Source organism: Emys orbicularis, chromosome 11 (genome assembly GCF_028017835.1).
Source record: "Emys orbicularis isolate rEmyOrb1 chromosome 11, rEmyOrb1.hap1, whole genome shotgun sequence".
NCBI classification, from domain to species: Eukaryota; Metazoa; Chordata; order Testudines; family Emydidae; genus Emys; species Emys orbicularis.
Window position 1 is genome coordinate 21,381,593 of NC_088693.1, and position 17,729 is coordinate 21,399,321.

Here is a 17,729-nt window from a genome sequence, read left to right on the forward strand (position 1 = left end):
CAAAGGATGCTGGCCTAGACAGCAACAAAATAATCTGTTGGACTCTCGAGGGAGTCACCCCTCTTCCTTTTGTCAGTTTGGAACTGCAATGAGGTAATGCTCACCCGACTCTGAAGGTGTGGGGGGGGGGCAAAACAAGAGGGAAGAAAGGACATGATAAAAGGGAGAGACATTTGCCATGCTCTCTCTCTCTCTCTCTCTCTCTCTCTCTCTCTCTCTTTCACCTACATCTACAGACACCACATCAAGTGACTGAAGCGCTGATCAAAGGGGAGACCCTGGCTGAAGAGCAACCAGACAGCCTGTGGTGAGAAGCATATAAATTTGTAAGGGCATTGAAAGTGTTAAGATCAGCTTAGAATGTGTTTTGCTTTTATTTCATTTGACCAAATCTGACTTCTTATGCTTTGACTTATAATAATTTAAAATCTATCTTTATAGTTAATAAATCTGTTTGTCTATTCTACCTGAAGCAGTGCATTTGGTTTGAAGCATGTCAGAGATTCCCCTTGGGATAACAAACAAAATTTATTTGTTATATTGACAAACTCATATAAGCTTGCAGTGTCCAGTGGGCATAACTGGACACTGCAAGACGGAGGTTCCTAGGGTTGTGCCTGGGACCGGAGATATTGGCTAGTGTCATTCAGTTGCACAATCCAAGGGGCAGCTTATTTGCCAGAGGCTGTGCGTGAACAGCCCAGGAGTGGGGGTTCTCACAGCAGAGCAGGGTAAGGCTGGCTCCCAGAGTGAAGGACTGGAGTGACCTAGCAGATCACCGTTCTGGATAACACCAGAGGGGAACATCACATATATTATACTGGCTTTCAATATACCTTCACTACACTCAATGAGGAGGGTGATAAGAGGAAAGAAAAGAAGGGATGAATTAGAGAGAAGTTAAAAAGGAAAAAAGACAAGATTAGTGCATTTGATTTTACAATTCCAAAATCCTGTAAGTTTTTCAATGATACCAACTAGGGCCCTGACCCTTCAAAGACTTACACTTCAAGCATATGAGTAGTCCCACTGAAGTCAATGGGTACTATGACTGTATCATAGTGGGGGCTAGATGCATAAAAATATCCTTTGTTTGACTGAATCAGCCTGCTCAAGTCTTTGATGTTATTGCCCTGTAGAGACTGGTTGTAATCAGGATTGTGTCAAAGTAGGAATTACATGTTTAATTTCTAAAATTTGTATTTGAGGACTCATGTGACAGGAAGACACACACAAGATACTGGGGGGACATACTGCTCTTGCAGACAAGGGAATCAGACACAAGTTTTGATCTCTGAAAGCATGTGAATGAGTAATTTTTTTTGTCTTACATTAACAGAAATTGAAAATAACCTGCCTAGATAGACTTTAGACAATGCAAACTTTAGGTAAGTTAAGGGATCAGTTTATTTTTGCTTAATACATTTTTCTCTATGCTTTTAATCTTCTTGTTTTTTTAAAAGAGAACTGCTCTCTGTTCAAATAATTCATACTGTTTTCCTTCCCCAAGGACAATAATTGTACAGACACAAGGGACTATCAACTACAAAAGTCTGCAGTTTTAAAGGCATTTAACTCTTGTTCTGGTCTAACGGGCAAAGACTGGAGAATCGTATCACAGGGAGATGTGTTTCAGACAACCAAGGAAGTCAGCACCCAGTGAGATTCTGAGAGTCCAAGGAGGAGTAAGAGTAGCAGGTGGCCCTAAAAGGTAACAGGGATGTAAGCCTTAATACTACTGAAAGCTAACAAGGATTCTCTAGTAGCTAAAGGAATGGAGACCCACATTTTGGGAGTATAAGGTTCTGAGTTCCTTTGAAGTTTGTAAAAGGACCATGTTGTCTTCATGTATTTTGTATTTGTATATGCTGAATCAGATGAAAGATGAGTAAAATCAAAGGTAGTCAGAGATCTATCTACTATTGACTAGCTGCTGAGCTGGCACAAGTGTGTTTTTTGTTCCAGTAAAATATGAAATATCTCACACTCATAAAATGTACTCCAGATAGTCCTATTCCTCTCTAAAAGAGATATAACTGATATAATATCTGGACCTAGCAGAGAAAGGAGATAGACACACACAGGCAGAGTGGATTTTAAGCACAGCTGTCTGTGGTGGAGATTTTATTGTTATGCCAGCAAAACTGAAATGAAAACCAATGTGAGGCTATGCCTCCGTGAACACAGACTACCTAACAATTTAAAAGGACAGGACACTACATTACTCTGACCTATTTTAAAACACTTTGCCGTAATATTTTACATGACTAACATAAAACACTATATAATCTAACTGACATTTGCAGGTGGACTACCACAGTCTCTTAAATTGCAAGGGATTATTCTGTTCCAGGATAGCAATTCACTAACTAAACAACTTATAAATTCAGGTACACTACTGGTTTTCAAACTTTCTTGAGATAACATCGTGATGGTGGTGTGGCATTGTGCTGAAAAACAGGAATTGCATGTGGTAAGGAAGCAACTAGATCTGGTAAGGAATTAACACAATCTAAGTTTCTTCTACCAAGTCTTCAAACTTCTGAGTTTTAATGGAAGGAGGTTCAATTGGAGGAACAGAAATTCTACTGGGACATCCCTGGACTCTGGTACTCAGAGGCAACAACTGATCCATATGTCAATCCCATAAAATACCGTTATATGGTTTTACCATGAGTGAAACAGGTTCCATGCATTTTACATTTTTTCTCGGTACCACATTCCATAGTTGCAAGTCCACACTAAGTCACTTACTGGAAGAAAAACTATGATGAATCTTACGTCAATCAATTTGCATAGCTTGGGATTTGGCTACATGTGGGGCAACATCAGGACACTACAGGTACACAAAGACTGCTTCAAGAAAAGAGTTCCAAGTGACTCTTGGATAGTAGCATATGGTATGTTCCTGTAGATAAGCAAGAAATTATCTAATTTGTGCTGAGACTCAAAATGTATTTGTTAGCTCTTAAGGTGTGCTTAAGTATCTGTTCAAAGCACTCCATTAGTCCATTTGTAACAGGATGGTATGGAGCACAGCATTATGTGCTTGATGTCCATTTGAAGCTAGGAACTTCTGAAACTCTTCAAAACAGAATTGAGGTTCATTGTCACTCACCAACTGTAATGGCAAACCAAACTGACTGACTGAGGTACAAGGATGTCCAATGGTCTTAGTAGCAATAGTAGATGTCATTCTGAAAACTTCTGGTCATTTTGAATGGGCATCAACTACAACCAAAAACATAAAACTGGATTCTGGGTCACTCTGAAATCTCTACAAATTTGACAGAGGCATCTTCCTTGATCAGTGGTACAATGGGTATAGTCTACTCATTGTGTGAAACTGGTGACAAGACTCCAATGTTCTCTAAAGAGTCCAAATCGGCCCCCAAAGGCTTCAGAGCATAAGGCACAAGTCTGGACTAACAGTATTTTGGCTGGCTGGCTGGCTGACTTAACAGTGAGCTTGACTGACAAATTGCTCATCTGTGCAAGTTCTTTTTCAAAAACTCTAGAGTGTCTGTCCAGTATTTCTTAAAGAGTTTGAAGTATTTTTGTGATCGCCTTGATCTTGGTACAATTCAACTTGAACTTCTCAAGCCAAATTCTGTTAAACAATGGTGGATATTTCCCTTCTCTCACATACAAGGGGAAAACAATGGATTGTCCATCTAGCTGAACTTTCATCTGGATTATCCCTTTTCAGACTAACTTTTCTCCAGGATGAGTCATCAAAACCATGGAGGTTTCTTCCAGGGGAACTTGTCACAAAGTCTGATGTGACAAAATCAGTGAAACTGCAGCTCCAGTATCAACCTCCATTCTTGTAGGAACTCTTTTTCTTACTCCAGCTTCTGATAATACATACAGTGCTACGTCTTGGTCAATGTCAGTAGAGCTCTTGGCTTTTTCCACATTATGAATTCCTGATTTCCATCTTTTCTTAGGTTCAATCTTCATAGTGTCTTCTTGGATGTTTGGTTATACGGTGTTGCTGATTGTTGAACTGTGAGACACATTACAGTGATATATCCTTTCTTCTGGCACCTTCTGCAAATGACCTGGCATGCCCAGCAGTCCTCCTCAGTGTGGGTAGTTTATGCATAATGGCCACATGGAAATTCCTTATGTTTCTGTGGTTCTCTGTCTCACTGATTCAGGAGGTGAACTTCTCAGTACACATTACATTCCAGAGAATCCTTCTCTGTGGTTTCCATGGCAATAGCTACCTCAACAGCTTTCTTGAATTTAAGCATTGATACAGACAGTTACTTTTTCTGGATCTGGTCATTGTGTAACCCAGAGACAAACTAATCACGAAGGACTAACAGATTTATTTGGGCATAAGCTTTCGTGGGTAAAAACCTCACTTCTTCGGATTGCATCCGAAGAAGTGAGGTTTTTACCCACGAAAGCTTATGCCCAAATAAATCTGTTAGTCTTTAAGGTGCCACTAGACTCCTTGTTGTTTTTGTAGATACAGACTAACACAGCTACCCCCGATACTTGATCATGAAGGATATCACTTAATATTTGCCCAAACTACAATGCTCTGAAAACTTTAACCTTAGAGTAGCACCAAACTTTGCTACCAATTCTTCACTTCCCTGATAGTCGCGGATGGAACCAATAATATTCTGCTATGTTCCTGCATTGCTATAGTAATTGTGGCATACATGGCAATTCCAGGCACAGCTGGAGACAAGAAGTCATGCAGCAGTCCATATGCCTTCAGACTCATCACTGTGAGCAAGGCTGAAACTTGTCTGTCTGGAATGCAATTGCAAGCTACAAATTGCTCTAAACCAGTGTTTCCCAAACTTGGGATGCCCCTTGTGTAAGGGAAGCGGCGCGGGCTGAGGGACGGGCTGGTCGCCCTTTCTGCAGCCCCCATTGGCCTGGAGCAGCAAACCGTGGCCAGTGGGAGCCGCGATCAGCCGGACCTGCGGACGTGACAGGTAAACAAACTGGCCCAGCACACCAGGGGCTTTCCCTACACTAGCGGCGTCCCAAGTTTGGGAAACACTGCTCTAAATGTTTGAGGTACACCACCCATGACTTGCAGTTTTCGCTAAATTCATCAACTTTGCCCACACAAGTTGCCATTCTCCTGCTGGGCTTCTCACCATCCCAGATGCCTTCACTTCCACAGGGAAACTCTCCCCCCCATGCTTTTTTTTTTTTTTTTTTTTTTACTGTGCAGCACTACCTGCACTTGATCTCCCTCCACTGGCTGTGGACTTATACTACAGAATCACTCCTTTGGTTGTACTTGGGCTCCTTGTGCTGGCTGCGGACCCCCAATGCAGGCTAAAGCTGCTTCTCTCTCTAGCTTGCTTGAGAACAAAAATGGACGCCCTGCCCTCACTATTCTGTCTCTGGAGCAGCTAGGCAGCAATGGCAGAAAACTTCTGCTGTGTTCGGTCTTTAATTACCAACTTCCCCCTCTCTAACTGGCTGGTTCCATCTGTACCTGAAGCAAAATGCAGCAGCAGTCTTCCACCTTCTGTTTCCAGGTGAACTTTTTTCTTCCTTTTTAAAAAAAAAAAATATTATGTGCTTACTTTTTCTTCTTCTTTTTCAGGCAGTAGGAACCACTAGACACTCGTAGGATAAAATATCCTCATTGCCAATATTTTATATCTGGACCCAGCACAACAGGAGATAGACACACACAGGAGAAGCTGATTTAAAGCATAGCTTGTCTTCTGTGGAGACTTTATTGTTCTGGAAGCAAAACTTAAACTAAAACCAAACAGCAAAAGGCTGTTGCATGAGGCCATGTCTACACTTACCAGGGATCGATGCTGCTGCGATCAATCAGGAGGGGTCTAGTGAAGACCCGCTAAATCAAACACAGAGCGCTCTCCGGTCAACTTCGGTACTTCACCAGAACAAGAGGAGTAAGGTAAGTCAATAGGACAGTGTCTCCCATTGACGCAGCGCAGTGTAGACACCACAGTAAGTCAACCTAAGCTATGTTGACTCCAGCTTCATTATTCACATAGCTGGAGTAGCGTAACTTAGATTGACTTACCCCAGTAGTGTAGACAAGGCCTGAGTGAGCACAGAATGCCTAACGATTTAAAGGGACAGGACATCACAATAACAGAGATATAATGTTAAAACTTCTCACTCTTTGTCAAACTATGCCCTTTACCAGGACCTTTAGGCAAAGAAATGTTAGCTAAGCCTATCTATCCCAACTTGACTTTGGAAAGATAGCATTCTCCATGCCGCTACTGTTTTGCTGTTAGATCCTTTATACTCATATGTTCTACTTTTTGGTGCTTGTTGGCAATCTGAGATCAAATTTTACTACTATATTGGTATTTGCTATTGTTTTGGATAATCTCTTTCTTTCTTTCTTTCTTTCTTTCTTTCTTTCTTTCTTTCTTTCTTTCTTTCTTTCTTTCTTTCTTTCTATACTTTTCTCTCTGTGTTTTACATATACACACATAGAATTGAATACAACTATATGACTGCTATTTATTATACTTACATGTATATTCTGTACTTTTAACTGTATATCAGGCATCTATTTTTATTTGCCAGGAAGCTAGTAAAGTTTCTTTGAGTGGGCAACTAATAGTTTATATGTATATATGTACATATATATATCCATTTTCAAAAAAGAAAACCTCTTATTTTTAATAAAAAGTGAAAGGAAAAAGCCAGCACAATGATAGGAGAAGTACTAATGAAAGCTGTAACCATGCCAATGTGATCAAATAAAAAAGCTATTTTTAAAGAAACCTTTGGCAGTTCTAAGTCAAGACTTGTGACATGTAAACTTTTAAACTTTTTATTGGAAAAAAAAATCTAAAAGCAAGAATAGGATCATTACTAGACTAATGCTTACACAGGTTTTGGGCCAAAAAGGAAAGGATCATGAAGCTTAAAATAAAACTGTGCTAAAAAAACCATGAGAATCAAAACAAGAGCTCCTAAAAATGGCAATAAAAAGTTTTATATCTCTTTTAATAAAAAAGTGTAAAATAAAAGAAGTCCTGGACAAAACACTACAGAATGCTGACTACACTAATGACCATGAGAAGTTTGGAGCAATGAGAAGTTTCAGAAAACCTAAAATAACACTGCAATTATAACACTTTCTCAGGTACATTCCTTTTATTTTAGCTTTATTTTAAGTAAGAAACATTTAATATATTTTAATAGTGATTAAAGGTGGAATTTTCAGAAGTGCCTAACAAAGTCTGATGTCTGATTCTTATTGAAAATAAATGGTATTTCAGTTTCTAACTTTGCTAGGTGCTTTAGAAACTCTCACTCCAAGTTTATATGGTTAGAATTTCTGAAGCAGTCAATAGCTTACAAGTTTTTTCAAATTCTCTCTTCAAAGACATTTTCTTCTTTTCATCATTACTAGATTATCAGTTCTTATCCTCCCCAAGTACAGTACATAAATTAGCAAGTCAGCAATTATATCATTATTATTTAGTGAATAGGAAGCATTTTGATAGGGCTTCTTGCAGAAAGCGCATGACATGGCTGCTTTGAGACCTATACTAGTTACTTGTGAGTAAGGCTACATTTTAGTCACAGGTATTTTTAGTAAAAGTCATGGACAGGTCACAGGCAGTAACCAAAAATTCACGGCCCGTGACCTGTCCATTACTTGTACTATATACCCCTAACTAAAACTTGGGCCGGGGGCTGCGGGTGCTGGGGGGTGGCCTGGGATCCCGTGGGTGCTGGGGCGGGGGGCTTTGGAAGGACTGGTAGGCTCCCTACCCAGCTCTGCACAGCTCCCTGGAAGTTGCCTCTAGAGGGAGGGAAGGCCAGGGGGGATCTGCGCGCTGCTCCCGCCACGAGCTCTAGCTCTGCAGCTCCCATTGGCCGGGAGCCTCCCTCCCTCCTCCCCCCCCCAAGGTAAGCACTGCCCCATAGCCCAACTCCGTGACCCAGCCCCGAGCCCCCTCCTACATCCAAACTGCTGCTGGCCCAAACACATCGGCTGCTACAAAAGTCACGGAGGTCACAGAAAGTCATGGAATTCGTGACTTCCGTGACCTCCATGACAGACATGCAGCCTTACTTGTGAGCTTCCAGTTCAATTTTAAGGTGTTCATTTTGATTAATAAAGCCCTGACTGGCTTTATTAATAAAGCCTACCTGACAGATCACCTCTCTCCCCGTAGCTACAATCAGCAGAAGCTCTGATATTAGATCCCTCTTCATGTATTTGAGAGAGGTAGAGTTCTCTGTAAAGTCCCCCAAACACAATGATACCCCTCCTGTCCCAGTCTCAAGTTTTACTAATTTACCCTAATTTGAAGCTCAACTGTAAAAAGTGAACGAAAGATCAAAAAATAACCTATAACAACAAATGTTGATCTGAAAGGTGCAAAAAAGGGACAGAAAGGCTGAATTAGTCTAAGCACAGAGGCCTACTGGTATAATTCAAAGACTATGTTAAGATTATGCCTGGTAAAGAAGAACAGTATACAACCAGAAATCGATGAACCAAAATTGGTGTATTGAAAATTAGGCCTAATTGGTGAACAAAATAAGGAAAGGATAGGCTTTTCTGCCCATCGCTCCCCTTTTGGGGTTCTGAAAAAGAGGCTTTGGGGGGCAAGTTGGCAACCATAATAATGGCTGACTGAAAGAGGAGAGAAAGGGAAGGAGCAAGCTCCACCATCATGGCTGCCACCCTCATTGTCTCCTGGGACCATGGACCTACTTCTTCATAATCCTGAGAGATGTCCTGACCAGACAAGGCCAGAAAGAGGGACCCAGATGACACTACCATCTTCCCAGCTCAATCTCAAACATCACCTGGGATGTGAGATTTTCTCATCCTCACCCCCCATGTGTCCTTTTCCTTCCCTACATTATGTCTTTTCTTTCCTCTCTCTCTCTCTCTCTTTCTTCCTTCTGTCTACTAAGAGTCTGGCTTAGTTGTCCAAGACTGTATATCTTGCTACGCTGCTGTTAGCCTGTGACCAGAAACAGGCAGCTAAACCAGTGCCCTAAAACAGCCCATACTGTTACAAATTTATCAGGTCTTGGAGTGGCTGATAAGACTGAATGCTGTGACTGTTCTTCCAGCAGTGAGGTTGCAAGTGAGAGTGAATGCCAGAGACAGAAACTGCATTTTCTCTTTGCTATTCTTTTCTCTCTCCTTTTGTATGTGTTAGTTTTGTTTTGTCTTCTAGCAAACAGGTTTTACCAACAACAGCAACCAGCCCCTCTCAGCTACTCTTTTCCTCAAAAAAACAGTTTTTACCATCTTTAATACCTTCTCAGAAACTGCCAGACAATCAGACAAGTTTTTGTTTTGTTCTGTTTTTCCCCTTCTGGGATGTTGTTAAAATCTAATACTTTACATTTTGAATGCTTTAACTGTTTTTCTTTTTCTTTTTTTTTTTTTTTTGTATCTTTCATGAAGGTCCAAAGAATCTTTAATGGTGTGATTGCCCTAGTAGGAAGCAGGCTGAGGTCTCTGTATACCAAACCCTGACCCTTGTTTAAAATTGGACAGCATTATGTTAACACCTTTGTCTCTTTGGGTTCATATGTTTAATCTAAATGAATATAGCATAACATTCAGGGTATGCTGAAGGGCCTATTTATTTCACTTGGCCTTCAAAGAGAGATATAGGGTTGAGATATAGGCCAAACTGTGGGGGGTGACAATATTTGATTATGAGTTGCTGCTTGGTAGTGGAAATGAGCTTCTAAATCAAAATAAATAAAATAAAGTTTTTAGGGCAGAAATGCAGTAATTATGTATTGGTTCAATAAAAATTTAAAAACCTACTATATCTACTTACCTACTTACATAAAAAGCCAAAATATCCTTTAAAATCCTCTTATTTCTCTTTTTATACCAGACTTTAAATCTTCACGATGTTTTTAATGGCCAATTTATGTAGGGTAAATAATTAGTAACTTACCACATGATGCCATTTCATCTGTTTCATCACCACAGTCATCCTCCCTATCACACAACCACGATTTTGGAATACAACGTCCATTCCCACAAGAAAACTGATCAACTTGACATGTTCTTGCTGCAATGACAAAGGCACGCAAAATCTTAAAATCTTAAAAAGCAAGAGATAGAGTACAATCTGTTAGATCATTCAGTCCATGGCTTTCCCTAGAACTAACTTAGCAGGTGGAGGTCTAGATGGTTTTTGCTTTGCCCTTGACTGAGTGCTATCCTCATCTCCTTTGCTCTCAGTGGAAATTGAAGGTACCTGCAGTACTGTACCCTTATCATTACATTCAATAATTCATAATGGATTTCCCAGTAGGTCAGAAATTTGTGAGGTTTCACAAAATTATGCAATTACAGGAAATTAAATGTTAAACCAATATTAATGTTGTAGTCAAAATAATCAAAAATCTGAAAATGCCAAAGTAGGATTAAGGCTGGCATTCTCAAAGAAGGCAAAAGAAGTTAGGCATCCAAATCCAACTGAATTCCAGAGGAAGTTGGGTACTTAATTTCCCCAGTATCCTTTGAAAATCCAAACCTAAATATTCAGAGCAGTGATTAGTACTTAAATAAATTTAATTCAGAATTAGGTGATCTGGTTCACATTACAGATTATCCCTTCTCCCTATCAAATGTGCGGACAGTTGTTTGCTATATTTCATTAGTTCTGTGTAGTATGGTTTTCTTTCCACTTTAAGAATTAAATTAATGGTTTAATCTGGTTTGTAAAGAAATCATGTAATTGCTCACCTGACATCTGTCATCCACCAACGTTTATAGCCACATATTGACAATGAAGACAAAGGGAATAATGGGATTTCATTATAGTAAACCAGTTCATTATTTTTACACACCACTTGCCGTTAAAAAAATACACTGAAGTGTCTTTTGGGAACACTGGAGCTAATTCATTTCCGGCATAATGATATTAAACTCAGCGGAGTTATGGCAGGGATGAATTTGGCCTATGGTGTGTGTATACACATATATATTTCTTGTAAATACAGGCTTCTTCCAGATGCACACAATATTAGATTACTTCAGATGCTCCTTGTTGCTGTTGATTTAGCTTATGTACAATGAAAAAACTCCTTATGATTTTTTTTTCTTTTAAATTCAGTTCAAGTGACTATGATGGGCAAAGTACTAAACACTTGATCTTTATTGCTTCAAGAAGATTTGTACACATTTTGATGTGTGCTTTAGGTTGTTGTAATGTTGAAAAATAATCCTCTTCCAGGTTTCCTCCCTGATGGGATTATTTTTGATGTTATTATTGCTTTATACATTGTCAACTATGCCATCAGTAAAAAAAATAGCTCATCAAAATCTTCTGGAATAAATACAGTCCTACACTGTGATGATGATGATCATAACACTCATCATCACCATCATGGCAAATCCCCAAAAAGACGTGGCTTCCTTGTAAATTGAGTGCCACCCAGAACAGTCTCTGACAGGATGCTTAAGGTAGTCTGATTGTATATTCAGTTTATATCCATCACTGGCAATGTTATTGTGCCACCAAAGCTTTTGGCACCCATGTGATTGCCAGCCACGTATCAGCATTTCTTGGTACACACACTTCAGAATTTGTTGGTCTGCCATTGTTATGATACCAAAAATTCTGCGAAAACAAACCAATGGTGATGGAGATAATTGCTGGATTTGACTTCGAATATCCTGGCTTCTGATCTTGTCCTGCCACTTTATTTGGAGTAGTTGATGGAGACGATTATTCATTATTAGTGAATAATAAATAAAATAAAATAAAATAAAATAAAATAATGACACATACTCAGCTGGTGTAAATGAGCACAGCTCCTGCCTTTAATGGAGTTAAACCAATTTACACCAGCTAAGATGACTCTAATACTTCACACTTACTAAAGCACTATTCATCCATATATAATACTTAACAGCAGGAGTCAGACTCTCCTTTTTTAGAGCTTCTCCATACTTTCCGCATATAGAAATCTTTCCATCAGAGTAGGCATGTTCAGCAGTGTTTCATAAAAACATACAACTTTGTTCCCAAAGAGTTTACCCTTTCAAAATTATCGTGAGCAAATGCCCAGCTAAATTCATTGGTGTGGGGCTTTGGCAGAACCAGAAGAGAATAAGACAGGATGGGTCCTCATGCCAGCTCTTGAGAAGAGGAATGTATTAGCTCCTTATTGGATGGAGCATCTATCCTCAGCTTGCTCTCTCTCTCTTTCTCACGGACACACAGCGCATGCCCCAGTACACCATGGAAGGCCTTTTGCTAGTACTCCACAGTTCCACTGTGGGATTTTGGGGATGCAGCTCAGAGCAACCCGCTTTTTCTTGGCACCATCCCCTTCTCAAACCCCAGATATCAGTCTGGAAAACCAGGAATGAGTCAATATCACTTGAACCAGCATTAACCCATGTTGTGTCCCTATGGTGGGTCAGTCTCAAAGCCAGCTGGCACAGTGGTCAGGCAATGGCTCCACAGTTCTTTTCAGTCTCTCTTTTCTAGAGTGGGACCCTGCTGGGTCATATATCATGAGCCTCAGCTCTTCCTATGTGTTTCCTCTTCTCTCTTCGGGGCTCTGTCGCAACAGTGGAGTGGGGGGAGCAAGATAGGGGGACTGAGGCCCTCCTTCTCCACAGGGTCCCAACCCTGGATGTTGCAGTCTTCAGATGACCTGTTGGTCTACCCCAAGTTAAACTCTCCTCTGGGTCTTCTCCAACCAGGCTGGAGCTTCTCCCTTTGGGGTGTGGTCATAGTCTTACTAGAGGAGTTTAATTTCCCTGGGGTAAGGGGTATGGTTCAGAGGCTTTTGTGGGTTCCCACCTCCAAAGCGGAGGGGGGATTTGGATCACTTCTCCCAGAGTGGTCTTACCTGCACAGCACTCACTTTGCCCATAGGCTTCAACCTCACTTCCTCGTGCAGACTGTAGCACCTTCCCCTGGCCTACCAGTGCCCTTTCAAACTGTCTCTTCACCTAAAGCCCTGCATGTGCTGAAGGGGGTGCGCCTCCTTAACCCAGTATTGCTCCGCGGTTTGCTCTGGGTTATTGGGTGTGTAAACTCCATCACAGTTTCCACAACAGCTGCAGTTGAACAGCTATAGGGGGACTCAGCACACTGCAGCAAGCTCCTGCTGGAGCTACACTGCATGTTGGAGGAGGGTAGGAAAAGAGAACTAAGCTAAGCTGCACAAAAGGACAGTCATCCTATGTACACAGGATGGCTTCAGCCTCCACAAATCCAGAGTTGCCCCTCCCTGTATAACCCCTGGATCTGCAGAATTGGGACACCTTGTCCCTGTTACACTCAACGGTCCCTCAGATCCTTCCTCTACAACTAGGTGAGCTTTGTAACATTTGCATGGCCCCTACAGTGAAGAGGCAATCTAGCCATGGAAAGATTATCAAACTACTGGACATAGTAATTATAAATAATATTTTATTTTCATATTACTGGCTATAAACCTTGAAGAACAACTGTACTGATCCAGCTAATCAATAACAAATATCGGACAAGAAAAGACTGTATAACATTATACATTGTAACTTTAAAACCTTTTTAAAAAAACTTCAGTTTTAGGAGGCCTCTTGGTATATTTACTGACATGAAGCTTTGTAAAAGGTTTCTCAAAGAAATGTATCTATTTCAAATGGAAACAACTCACCACCTATATGACTCCAACTATGTAATCAGCCCCTAAAATTTTCGTTACTGGTCACATACATAAATTATGTACTAGTTACTAGTCAGGCAGGATCCAACTGCAGACCATCATATTACTATATACATTTAATCCTCTATTTTTGCTCACAAAATATAGTTGTTTGTGTCATTGCCAATAGGTGGTGTGGACTGCAGAGAGAAGAACAAATAAGAATCTCATCCCATAAAGCCTGTTCAAATAAATAACCCTTACACAATAGACCCTTGTACTCACGTAAACAGAGCAAGACTTTTATAGGATCTGGCCTAAACTGCACTTGGGCTATGAACAATAAAAAGTAATTAAAATGCATATTTCTCTGTACTATGGGGTGAAGAATGTAGTTCTCTAATTCCCATCCTTTTTACCTAGATTGTTAGAATGCACATTATGATTTGTGTGACAGGCTTCCTTTAGAGTTTCAACTGAAACGGCTCTCTAAAATGTGCCAATTTGCACTCCCCAGGGCCGGCTCCAGGCACCAGCTTAACAAGCAGGTGCTTGGGGCGGCCAAGGGAGAGGGGCGGCACGTGCGGCAATTTGGGGGCGGCAGGTCCCTCACTCCCTCTAGGAGCGAAGGACCTGCCACCGAACTGCCGCCGCCGATCGCGGCTTTTTTTTTTTTTCCCCCCAATTGCTGCCGCCCGTTGCGATTGCGATCGCGGCCTTTTTTTTTTTTTTTCCTTGGGGCGGCAGAAATGCTGGAGCCGGCACTGGCACTCCCCAACTTAAAAATCAATTAATGTATTGGAAACCCCACTAGATAAAAGCCATTGATTTCTTACTTTGCTGCTATAAGTGAGCATTTTTCCTCCTGTTCTTTGAAACGGCCAACATACAGAATCAGAAAATAAATGAAATGTAGTGTAGCGAAAGAGATTTTTAAACAAAATATGAAAGGAAGGATGTTTCTGTAAAACATCAACACAGTTTGGTTTTAGGACATTTTAAGTCAGATAATATGGATTCAGTATATGTGTATATATGCTGTCAATCTCTTTCGTTCACTCAGTACTTAAAAAGAATAGTAAGTTTGCTGCCTATTTTTCAACATTTATCAGACTACTAATGACCTCTCTAGAACTGTCTACTGATCTGTACTAAAGACTGTATGTTTCTGTGCAAGAATGGAGTGGTTTAGGACTCCTAGTTTTATTGTAATGGGACAGATATGGAAATATAAATAGACAAGGTCAAATGGGACTTCCTTATAAAACCCCATACGTAAATAATATAACAAATACTAAACTATTTGCAGATGAGTTCAGGGGAAACTGAGTAAAATTATATTTGTCAAGGTAAAAAACAACAACAAGAACAAAATGCTTACTTGTCAGATGACTTACATCACAGTATGATAATAAACTACATTCCAACTGCCAAGAAAGATTTAGCAGGGACAAGTTTGCATCCAAGTAGTGCATTGACAGTCAACCCATATGGATAGATTAAGTGCCAAATTACTTTGGAAAGCAGAGTCAAGCATAGGGATTAAGTAAAATATAATTTACATTCTAGCCCTGGTGACATCAAAATCTGAATTCATTTAAAACTGCAGTAATCAGATCATCAACAGTAGGCTGGTTCAGCTCAGTGCTGAGTACAGGCATGAATTTTTATTGAATTGGAATTTAGATAAAAGTTATTTACACATCCAAGTAAAGTTTTTACCTGCACAGGTTTCATTTGATTCATCTTCATTATTGCCACAATCATTAGCTCCATCGCAAAGCCACCTCTTGGGGATGCAGCGGTTATTCTGGCACTTAAACTGATCATCAGGACAGCTATGATTGACTAGGAAAAAAATATTACTGTCTCCTAAGCATATCATCAAAAAGAAACTGCTGAAAACATGATTATATTAAGTTTCACTCATTGAAGAACTAGAGATACAATTAATATGATTACCCCATAATTTATAATCTTCATAGCTCAGAACTGTATTGCAAACAGGAAAAGTCGAGTCCCAGTTAAACAGTTGCTGAAGTATTTCAGATATAATAATACAAAATCTGGAGACTCTATTAAAATAAAAGGAGTTATACAAGTGTAAATAGGTATCAGTGAGAGAAGAATAAGTTCCGTAAGATTGTATAGTCTTTATAGGAATGGATGGCTACAGATTGTAGGTAAATACCCAGCTCCACTAAGTCAATGATAAAACTCCTAGTGACTTCAGAGGGGCCAGATTTCACCTTGCATTTTTCATAAACATTATGAGTAAGAGCCTTAACTGGCATAACTCAGCAAAACTCCATTGTAGCTATGACAATTTACATCAGCTGAGGATCTGACCACCCAACTACAATGATATGTTAGCATTTTCATTAAAGGTTAAAGGGCTTTGAGATCCTCAAATGAAAACCACTATCTAAATTCAAAGAATTGCTATTATGAACTCATATTTTCAGAAGTTTATACTAAACTAATATCATAAGCCAGCATTTAACTTCTCAAATTTTGAGTATTCATTCATATTTACATAACAATGTAAAAAAGATTATTAAGATAGTTGCAATTCTATGACTCAAAATGTTAATTTGTCTGATATACCATGAAGTAGCCTAATCAATGTCGGCACATTATTAGAAAAAATAATTAAGCTGTAAAAATAATAAACCTTATACATTGTTTATTGTGCTTAGTTTCCCCATATTTAATATGGAATTTATTATATAATTATTTGAGATGACATGTGTTCACACTAATTATCTGAGCATATATATATATAGTGCAATGCTTATCAACCAACAATAAAACATTTTTAAGGAAATTCATAACACAAACAACAACAATAAAGAAAAAATTAAGGATGTCAGACAAACATACAAAAGCCACACATTTCACAGTTAAGGATTAAACCTCCAGTAGCTAGACACAGCAGGGTGCCATCTTAAATGTTAACCTACTATGTTCATTGTATGCAAGAACTGGAGGCTATGTCTGTAACTGAATTTTCATGCTTTTGTGTATTTATCTTTAAAATTCTCTTAAAGCCATTTTTGTGCATATTAGTCCCAGTTAAGTGAGAAAATGAATGACACTAATAAAAAAGTATATTTAAGCAAAATAAATATTGGTGCCTGATACTGCACTTGAAGCCAACAGGAGTTTTGTGTCAGTAAGGAGTCCATGAGTATGCCTTTTGACTTTAGTAGGCTCCGGATGAGGCCTCTAGTAAACTTCCTTCTCTAGTTCTCTCTAAAATAAAACTGAAGGGCTCAATTCACCAAGCCTTGTTGACTTCAACATTCTGTGTGCAGAGAGGTTGCAGGATCAAGCCCTTTTCCCATATCCATTTCCTCAAATAAGGATTCATCTAAAATTTGCAGCAACAACAAAAATACTACCAAGGGTTTTTATCCAAAGCCCATTGAAACTAATGGGAAAATTCCCATTTACTTCAGTGTGCTTTGAATTGGCCTAAAGTAGGATGGAAGGCTTTGGTATATAAATAAGTTTTTAACATTTTTTATAGCTCAGCTTTGGCAAACATAAAATAATTTTAAAAGGCCATATGCTTAAAATCATATCTTTAGTTTTAAACATTAAAATCATAGTTTAGTTTTAGACTATTTTAAGGAATGAAAGGGTACAATAATTCACTAAAGTGAAGCCATTCAAGGACTTACACCGTAAAAGGTAATGCAAAGTGGCAATCATATGGACCCGTTACTTGTAATCAAACAGGCAGTTCAATTTTGTACAAATAACCCTTGAGATAGCAGATCCTGAAAGAACTATAGATAAGGAATGGCAGTAATCTAGTTTACCAGATACTGTAAGCGGCAGGGGAAAGCAGTTTTGCAATGCTTTTGAAATGGTAAAAAGTAACCTTTGTTGGATTGCAAAAACGTAAAACTGTGGTTCCCACTAGGTATGAAATTAGTCAAGATCTAAAAGTCATGAGAGCCAATGTTATTGCTTCTACGTGATTCTGGGAACTAACAAATAAGCCCTCAGTTTTCCCTGAATCTAACTGCAACCACAGACACTGTAACCAAGATGTAACATTAGTAAAAGCAAGGAATCAGCTAAAAAAGTACTTATTT

The 17,729-nt window shown here is 39.4% G+C and overlaps 1 protein-coding gene across 1 annotated transcript in view; it reads right to left on the minus strand.

Annotated features, from left to right (window-relative positions):
* The window catches only part of LRP1B (LDL receptor related protein 1B), a 1,070,902-nt gene that overhangs the window by 519,664 nt on the left and 533,509 nt on the right, over positions 1-17,729 (minus strand). The window contains exons 17-18 of the mRNA XM_065413676.1: positions 15,346-15,471; positions 9,927-10,043 (exon numbers count right to left, since the gene is read on the minus strand). Coding sequence (XP_065269748.1) covers positions 9,927-10,043; positions 15,346-15,471 — 243 coding nt within the window. The remainder of the gene's footprint in view (positions 1-9,926; positions 10,044-15,345; positions 15,472-17,729) is intronic.